A 9,923-nucleotide genomic window follows, 5' to 3' on the forward strand; every position below is an offset into this window, starting at 1 on the left:
CCACAACGGTTTTTTGAGACGCGACAACAGTTTTTTAAAACCGTTGTCGTATCTCAAAAAAACCCGCTCATAGAAACGGTTTTAAAAAACCGTTGTCTTTTATCCTACTTTATTATTATTATTACTATTATTATTTTAAAAAAATAAATTTGACGCATCTCAGTATTCCATTTTATTTCCCATCTATCATCTTCATCGTTGCGTCTGTCTCCACTGATTTCTTCCATTTTTTCAACCAAAAACGCCACCTTTGACCGGAAATATCTCCGTTGTCCGTACATGAAATTTATATTTGAGAGTAGATTTGGAAAGCACTCAGAAAGGGCTATCTTTTACTACCAATTTTACACCCTTTAATCTCCATACTCATCGACCCTATTTTTTTCAGTCGTGCGATTCTATCCATTGACATCGTCGACTGGATATCAGCCTTGGAGCAAGGTTATTTAGTAGTTGGGAACTCGATTTTGAAGAGTGAGGTATGTTTAAAAAATTAGGGTTTTGAAATTTGAGGTTTTTGGTTCATTTGAATTTATATTCGATTTTGAAATTAAGGTTTCTTTGACACAAGAATTTTCTGGTGTTAACTTTAATTCTCAATTCATATTGCCTATCTCGAGAGTGCTTTGATATGTGGCGCTTCAAAATCCGATGGCATATCCAATCGAAGAAGAATCTGTAGTGCTTAAAAATCCGATGGCATATGCAATCGAGGAAGAATGAAAACTGTTACGTACCTTCCTTATTATCAGATAAATGTACCGAAGAATCTTATAAATTTAAGTTAAATATATTAACAATTTTCGTGCATAGTGTATAGATAAACACATGAGGTGATAATTCAAATTTTATTCCCTTCCTAATACATTAGTTTGTCTTTTTTATTGTTCAAGAAATATATATTCTAGATTTCAATACTTGTTTCAAGTTAATTTTATTTTTTTAATTCTTACATTTTTTATAAACACCGATGCTTTGATTTTTACAACATAATTAAGGTCATGTATAAATCGATTAATCAAGAACATATTTGTTGTGCATGTGAATACTAATCTATATTATTAATAAGGTTACATAATAATTAACAATCATGTTCTTGAGCGATTTTATAGCATAGCTTTGCATGTCCAATACGGTTTACCTGCTTATATTTTCACTACAAAGATTGTGCTTCAATTCTCTGTATTAGTCAATTTAATGTATAGTTTTTTAAATCATATCCACTCAGAATTTGGAAATTTTTAATATCTAGTTATAATTTATTCTTAGTTTCTTCCTTGTAATCCAATTGTTCTACCTCCATACCCAACGACAGTGTAGAACAAGGTTTCTAATTTGGCCGAGTCTTAAGTAGGTTGAATTTTCAAATTTGGCAAAGTTACTGCCCAAGAACAAATTAAAACTCGGGAAAATAGCAAAATTGGTTCTATAATTTGGTATAATTTTATTCTTGTTTGACAACGATATAATTTCAAGAGTTTGTTTGCAATAAGTTGGCTTTTTGGAATGATTTCAGTACTTCTCCATGTAATTGCAGCGTATTATTTTAATGCATCCATTTTATGTGCAAGAGGTACTTGCAGAATAGTTGTCGTTATTGTCAATGTGGTGTATTTATTTGTAGATTTTTCTTTGTAATAGTGTATTTTAATTAAAAATGATCTATGTAAAGAATTATAATACCCTCTGTAGATATTTTTTTTTGGAAAACACTGAAATTTGTTCCCTTTAAACCAGTTTTGAGTGAGTGTTAGGTGTTGTAACATCAAGGAATCATGCATAAACACAATTTAATTTGTTATTTGTTAAGTTACAAGGATTTTAGGAGCTCTTATATGCTGGTTTGGTATGTAGTTATCTAATTTAAAATGCCCCTGCCCCTGCCCTGCATTTTTTCCCATTTTTTTTTCATATATCATAGTTCAATTTTTTCTTGATGACACCATCTGTGATAATTTATTCTTAGTTGTATCTGTAATGGTTTGCTTTATTTCTTTTTTCAAACGCAATAGTAATCTGGAAAATATCAGGGTTTCCTCTTCTTGTGTTCAATTATAGAGGTTTAAACACATTAGCCAGCGCATGAACTCGTCGAGCTGACTTGACCACATGAGCCTGATCAAGCTTTAAATTTTTCTAGCTCTAGCTTTCATGTTCGGGCTTTCTGATGAGCTTGATCTTAACTGGTTAAATCTCGTGCGTCCAACCGATCATGAATCTAAGCTCGTCCGACCCAATGAAAAAAGTTGGTCAGCACGACCATTTTTCTGTTGTGGCATTTATGCATCCATACTTCCAGTTACAAAGTAATTAATTCATATCAAATGAAAACTGGGATTCCTTTCTTCCATCTTCTTCAATGAGGACACCTGCTTGTCGACAAAATGAATCCTCTGGTTTTTCTCTTTTCAGGTACCCTTCAACACGTACACTTTGTGGTTTTTCTGTAAGATTCTGTGTTTTTTCCACCCATATGTTCTTGGTCATTTACGAATGCTTTGTATGTTTTATTTTCTAATGATTCTTTTCTTTGGACCTTTAATTTGTTTCGTTTTAAATGCTCTCTAAACATCATTGCAGAAGATCTGTTCATGGAGTTTTGTCGTTGGATTTGAAGAAGAAAACAAAGTGACTTAAAAAATGTGATTAACCCGAATAATGCCAACCCCTTCCCGATTGTTTCTGGAAATATCCATCCTCATAACTCTGTTGCATTAGTATTAGCGCACTCTAATTGGGTGATGTGCTCCGGCATTGTCGCGATGAGGCATCAAAGTGACATGATATCGATAACAGATTTCGAAGGAGTGGGCGATGAGTGGACGTCCAACACAAACTCATCCAAGGAGGAGATATATAGAATCAAGAATTTGAGGGGAAGAGGTGGGACTTTTCTTTACATTCCTCGTGGTGGTATCTCACGGGACCTTTTTAATCTCACCAGTCGTATTACTCTCTACTTGGCTAGAGGTGCTGTCATCAAAGCTACCCCGGTACGTACGTTATAATTCTACCTTTTAAGAATTAATTAATGTCAAATTCTATGTATAAATGGTACTGATGATGCTTCCTTTTGTTATCAGATCAGATGTCTAATATTGGTAGTTAAAGTCTTTGATCTTTGTAATTCTTCGATTCACAGATCACTTCGTCTAATTTGTGTGCCTCATCTTCTCTTGCATAATAATTTAGTGATACCAGCTATTTGGAAGTGTGACTGAATTAATGTATAAGAACCAAATACTATGAAGATAAAATTAGTTGAATTGTTTATAAAGAACTTCTTTGGTTGGGGCCAACCTTTGCGTGGAATATCATTGGGCTGTTTTAGGCCCTTGATGCTCCTAACATAAGTGTTTATTGTCTAACAAGATTCGGTATCAACTGTCTAATCCGAATTCTTGTTTCAGTCTTTTGCTGGTGTGCTGACCGTTCAGATGATTTGCCTTTTATGGAGTAAGATTTTCGTAGGCTTTGTGCTCAACAAATTATTTTCTGAACCATGGCAATCCAATATTTCATCAACACTTGTTTTCTTGCAAGATATGTCTTCAATTCCAAAAGAAAAGGTGATATCCAGCACATGCTCTTCTCTAGCTACTTAAAATTTGTCTTGATCATTTGTAGATTTTTTAGTGCATCTAACCATTTTTTATCATGCAGATTATTCAAGTCAACCTCACTAACCAGAACCCTGCAAATCCATTGGAAGTGAATATATATAACATTTTTGTTAGGTATGTGAATATGTTTATGAAAAGTTATAAAGTATAATGGGTACCATCAATCTTTATATTCAAGGAAATTTCAATTAAGATTTCCAATTACAATCAGTACTTTTCATTTAATGTTTTGGATATCTCTTAATCTTTGCTTGATAGTTGTCTTCTACTTGTATCAGGTTGGAACGGAAAACATTGAAAAAGAAACGAGTTATAGGAAAAAAGATTGTTGAAGGGTTTTCCAAGTTTATCGAGATTAATGTATAAATTTATTTTCTAGTGTTCATTGAATTAGAATTCGATTATTTTTAATTTTGAATGATTTATAATGTTTAAAAAAGTATATATATTTTAATTTAATTTTTGAATTTTTTAATTTCGAGTGATTATAATATTAAATTAGTGTTTTTAAATTTTTTTTTACATCTTAAAAAAGACAACGGTTTTTCACCGTTGTCTTTGCTCAAATAAAACTGTTGTAAAAAACCTCGTTATTAAAAAATATGCTCAAAGATAACGGTTTAAAACCGTTGTCGTAAGTCTCAAAAGATGACGGATTTAAACTGTTGCAAAACTGTTGTCGTAAGTTCCAAAAGACAACAGATTTAAACTGTTGCAGAAATGTTGTGCCTTCAAAGACAACGGATATAAACCGTTGTCGTAGGGTGTACTTTCGACAACACCAAAAAATACAACGGTTTTTGAACCCATAAGACAACGGATTATATCCGTTGTCGTTTACTTTTTTTCTTGTAGTGGGTCAACCAATCTCAAGGGTACTTATTGATAATGGTTCTGCGGTAAAAATATACCGTTGAGATTATTCAAGAACCTTGGGAAAGAGGAAACAAATCTCATTCCAACAGAAGTTTCAATAACAACATTCACCGGGGAAGCCACCAAAACTATTGGCATGTTCCCTGCAGATGTCTTGGTGGGAAGCAAGACTTCTATATCAGCATTTTTCGTGGTGAACTCTTCTGCCAATTTCCAGGCTTTATTGGGCCGGGCCTGGATACATGCCAATCATTGCATACCATCGTCAATGCACCAGTTCCTGATGTTCTGGATAGGACATGATGTGGAGATTGTACAAGAATATTCTCAACCTTTCCAAACCAATTCCAGTGTGGTTGAATCCAGGTACTGCAATGGTGATTTTGGTCCAATTAAACTCCATGGACAAAAGAAGGATGGACATCCCAAGGCAGTATACATGGAAACATTGGGAACCAATGAAATGCTTGGAAGGATTCTAAAAACTACTGTCATCGCGCCTCCCCGATCGATGATCCATCCACTCATCGAAGGTGTTGATGATTGAGTTCCATAAAGTATAATTGGAGGCAGCTGCAGCCTCCATTAAGAAAGCACAAGTGCAGCGGGTAGTAGATTTAATAAGAGGAAATCTACTGTGGGAAGTGAATGGTTCTGAGATAATTTACGAGGAGGAACCTGATCTTTCTGAAGAATTACAGTTGGAGGATCTCGCATTAGCACCATCACAGTTGGAGGACCACCAACCTCAAGTTCAAGATCCATTAGAGGAAATGAACTTGGGAGATTTGGATAATCCAAAGCCTGTGTATATCAGCTCCTTGCTAGATGATGAATTCAAAGTCAAATTGAAAGAATTGTTGACAGATTTCAAGGATTGCTTTGCTTGGAGTTATGAAGACATGCCTGATTTGGATCGAAAATTGGTGGAACATCGTCTTCCCATCAAAGATGAGTTCAAACCATACAAACAAATAAGAAGACGAAGCAAAAGTGAAAGAAGAAATAGAGAAGTTGTTAAAAGCAAGGTTCATTAGACCAATCAGATATTCAAAATGGCTGTCCAATGTGGTTCCTGTGGTGAAGAAAAATAAGAAATTAAAGGTATGCATTGATTTCAGGGATCTCAATCGAGCCACTCCCAAGGATGTTTATGTGATGCCCATAGCCGATATGCTTGTAGATTCAGTGGCCAATAATGAACTCTTGTCGTTTATGGATGGCTATTCCGGGTACAACCAAATAAATATTGATGAAAGAGACATAAGAAACTTCTCGAATCGGAGGCAGAAATTTAGTTCCCCACACAACATTAAGTTTGGCAGTGGCCAAGGAGAAGTGCCGGTCAACCAGCTCATCCCAAGTACTTTCATTCAGCAGGTGGGGAAAAAAGAATCGTTCCTCAGTAACTGTGGGAGGAAAACCAAACTGGTGGGCCACAATTAAAGGGTTTTATATCTCAAAAGGAAGTACGACATTGTCACTGGAAAAATCCCCTCTACTAACCAAAAATTTGAAATGAAGACAAGCTGTTCTTATTTCATTCACCAGTTGGAGGAAAGATTTCTTTTGATATGCCATGAAACGGGAGACCCATGGGTAGTCCACTATATTGAGATGAACCGGCAAATAGCAGCAGCGCCCCTCCCCAAGCGTGTGAAAAAAGGTCAGTAGAAAGTCTTTGGAGACTGTGGTTATACAGTAAGCTAAGGCTTGACTGTCTGATGGGCCGATGCTACTAAAAGGGAGATTCCTAATGTCGGGAAAGTAAGATAAAAGCCACAACTCGAGGAACCAACACACACCTTGAAGCTTCCGAAAAGGAGTATGAAGTACACTTTTATTTAACCCACGGTAAAGAGATCCCACTTCGATACAAGCTAGCTCAGAAAAAAAAAAACAAAATAGAATAGTTCTATTTTTTTTCCATTTTACTTATCATTAAAAAAACCGCGAACCGACCGCAACCGCTTAAAACCTAAAAAAACCGCAAAAATGATTTTACATATAAAACCACAACTAAAAAAATAAAATATAACCGAATCGCAATTGACAATTCGGTTTGAATTTCTTACAAAAAACCGCTTAATCACATCGTGATCAACCCTAATTTTGAGGACAAATTTGATAAAGATATTTTCCCAAGACCATTTAAAAAAAAGCCCATCCCAAAACGTGGGCAGAAACTCTTCGATACAAGCTCGAAAAAAAAAACAAAAAATTGAAACCCTTGTCTCTGCTATGCAAGAAACTCCAAGAAATAAAGCAGGAAATTTGAAGGGACGGATGTTATCCAACGCAATGAAAGATCAAGGAAGCGAATGGTTGCTTCAGAAGCTCGATGAAAAGAAACCAGAAGATATCCAAATGTTCATTTTAGAGGTGAAGGATTACATGTTGATGTTCAATAGCGATGCAATTCTAAAACTTTTTGAGGCTTGCAATGAATGTTGGGAAAATTGGTGATGGAAGACAATCAATTAATCAAGTTTATCTATCCAACACTCCTTCTTAAACTTGATTCATTGTGACGCCGAGCATTCTTCGAAGTCCTGAAAAAATGTCACGCTTCAATGGTTTGGTAAGAATATCCGCTATTTGATCTTGTGACTTCACAAAATTTAATTCCACAATCTTCTTCTCCACACAATCTCTAATAAAATGATACTTCATATCAATGTGCTTGTTTCGATCATGAAAGACTAGATTCTTTGCCAAATACAATGCTGACCTATTGTCAACAAATATTTCTGTTGGTTCACCTTGTTCCAAATTAACTTCCTTGAGCAAATTTCTCAACCAAATTCCTTGACACACACAAAATGCAACAACAATGTACTCTGCTTCACAACTTGAGAGAGAAACAATTGGTTGTTTCTTTGACGACCATGTAAAAGCGGTTTCTCCCATAAAAAACACATGACCACTTATGCTCTTTCTATCATCAATGTCTCCGGCCCAATCACTATCACTATAGCCAACCATTTTGAATTCATCATATTTTGAATAAAGTAGACCATAATGAATAGTACCTTTGATGTATCGCAAAGTTCTTTTAGCAGCCTTCAAATTCATAGTTGTAGGAAACTCCATGTATCGACTAACAAGACCAACTCCAAATGAAATATCAGGCCTTGTACATGTTAAATACCTCAAATTTCCAACAAGACTCTTGAAAAGAGTTGAATCAATTTTTTCTCCTTCATCAGATTTTGACAATTTCACTCCACAATCGACAGGGGTGCCAACTGGATTACAATAATCCATTTCAAACTTTTGAAGAATTTTCCTAGCATAAGATTCTTGAGAGATAAATATCCCAAATTTTTCTTGCTTTACTTCAATGCCAAGATAGTAAGCCATCAATCCAATATCTGTCATTTCAAATTCACTTGACATAGTTCTCTTGAACTCTTCAAATAACTCCAAATTGTTACCTGTAAAGATGAGATCATCTACATACAAGCAAACAATCAAGATGTCACCATTAGAACTCACCTTTCGATACAGAACATGCTCATATGGGCATTTGACAAATCCATTCCCTTGAAGAAATTTATCCAATCTCAAATTCTAGGCTCGTGGAGCTTGTTTCAAGCCATACAATGCTCTTTTCAATTTCAATACTTTGTCTTCATTACCTTTTACAACATAACCAGGAGGTTGTAATATATAGACATCCTCTTCTAACAACCCATTCAAAAATGCCGATTTGACGTCCATTTGATGAATTTTCCAATTTTTTTGAGCCACCATGGAAACAATAAGTCTTATTGTTTCAAATCGAGCTATTGGTGCAAAAACCTCATCATAGTCAACACCATGCTTTTGAGAATAACCTTTTGCTACCAACCTTGCTTTATATCGCTCAACTTCACCATTTGCATTCTTTTTTTCTTTGAAAATCCATTTGACTCCAATGGGTTTTTGACCTGCTGGAAGTGTGGCTAATTGCCAAGTATTATTCATTTCAATGGATTGAATCTCCTCATTCATAGCACATTTCCAATTATCATCTTGAATGGCAGCCTCAAAACTAATATCCGTATGATCTGCAAATAAGCAGAACATATTCAATTCATCATAATTCAAAGATACCTCATTCGTGTTATCATAAATATCTTGAAGACTTCTGAAACAATTCGGGCCACCGCTTGATGATGATGTATCTTGACCATGATTTAGTGGTGGAGATGATGGTGATGTACAAACTTCATCATGATCTTGATCGTCATCAAATGAGAAAAAATCACTTTTTTCTTCTTTTTGAATTTTCCAATCCCATATTCCTTCTTCGTCGAACTCGACATCTCTACTGATTGTCACCTTTTTATTTAAAGGATCATAGAGCTTATACCCTTTCGATCTTGAATCATAACCAATGAAGACGAGTTTCTGGCTTTTATCATCCAATTTAGTTCTCCTTTCTTTTGGAACATGAGAATACGCAATACTTCCAAAAACTCGAAGATGCGATACACTTGGCTTAAAACCACTCCATGCTTCTTGAGGAGTCATGTCTTCAACACTCTTGGTTGGACAACGATTCAACAAATACACTGCACATTGAACAGCCTCTGCCCAAAACTCTTTAGGCATTTTCTTTGTCTTCAACATACTTCGAGTCATTTCCATGACAGTCCTATTCTTTCTCTCGACTACTCCGTTTTGTTGAGGAGTCATAGGAACAGTTAAGGAATGATGAATTCCATGATCTTCACAATATTTCTTGAATATATTTCCAATATACTCACCACCACGATCTGAACGCAGAGCCTTGATAGTTTGCCCACTTTGATTTTCCACCATCACCTTAAAATTCTTGAAAGCTTCGAATGCATCTGATTTATCCTTGAGGAAATATACCCAAATTTTTCGAGAAAAATCATCAATAAACAACATGAAGTAATTAATTTTACCGTAAGATGAAGGCTTGATCGGTCCGCAAAGATCTATATATACCAATTCAAGCGGCCTTGATGCTCGAAAACCAGATTCTTTTGGAAACATCTTTCGAGATTGCTTTCCATAAAGACATCCTTCACAGAGTTGGTTAGGATGCTGAATATATGGAAGTCCCTTCACCATATTTTTCTTTGACATGAGACCTAAACTATCAAAGTTTAGATGGCCAAATCTCATATGCCACTGCCATGTTGAATCTGTAACACACGACTTCAAACATTTTACATGTCCATATTGAATATTCAGCAAAAACATACGGTTCTTGGTCATTGGAACTTTTGCTATAAAATTCCCACTCGAATCTTGTATCGTCATGAGTTGTTTCTTCATCTCGATCACATAACCCTTCTCCAAAAGTTGACCAAGACTCAAGATATTTGTCTTCATTGAAGGAACGTAGTAGACATTGGAGATGTACTGATGTTCTCCATTTTTCAATTGAATGAGAATGTTACCCTT

The 9,923-nt window shown here is 35.4% G+C and overlaps 1 protein-coding gene across 1 annotated transcript; it reads left to right on the forward strand.

The window, feature by feature from the left end:
• Positions 1-223: 223 nt before the first annotated feature.
• Positions 224-4,509, forward strand: LOC140879239 (uncharacterized). Its single transcript, XM_073282916.1, has 5 exons — positions 224-479; positions 2,581-2,993; positions 3,411-3,569; positions 3,664-3,737; positions 4,479-4,509. Exons 2-5 carry the CDS (start codon positions 2,742-2,744, stop codon positions 4,507-4,509), a joined length of 516 nt encoding a protein of 171 aa, XP_073139017.1. The 5' UTR covers positions 224-479; positions 2,581-2,741.
• Positions 4,510-9,923: the final 5,414 nt, after the last annotated feature.

The sequence above is a fragment of the Henckelia pumila genome, chromosome 2, assembly GCF_033568475.1.
Source record: "Henckelia pumila isolate YLH828 chromosome 2, ASM3356847v2, whole genome shotgun sequence".
NCBI classification, from domain to species: domain Eukaryota; kingdom Viridiplantae; phylum Streptophyta; class Magnoliopsida; order Lamiales; family Gesneriaceae; genus Henckelia; species Henckelia pumila.

What these genes read in the sequence shown, in the direction of transcription:
- LOC140879239 (XM_073282916.1), top strand. Translation starts at nt 2,742, where the DNA reads ATGTGCTCCGGCATTGTCGCGATGAGGCATCAAAGTGACATGATATCG. An exon ending in CTGTCATCAAAGCTACCCCG is followed by an intron (nt 2,994 to 3,410) that starts GTACGTACGTTA and finishes TTCTTGTTTCAG; the next exon opens with TCTTTTGCTGGTGTGCTGAC. An exon ending in CTTCAATTCCAAAAGAAAAG is followed by an intron (nt 3,570 to 3,663) that starts GTGATATCCAGC and finishes TTTATCATGCAG; the next exon opens with ATTATTCAAGTCAACCTCAC.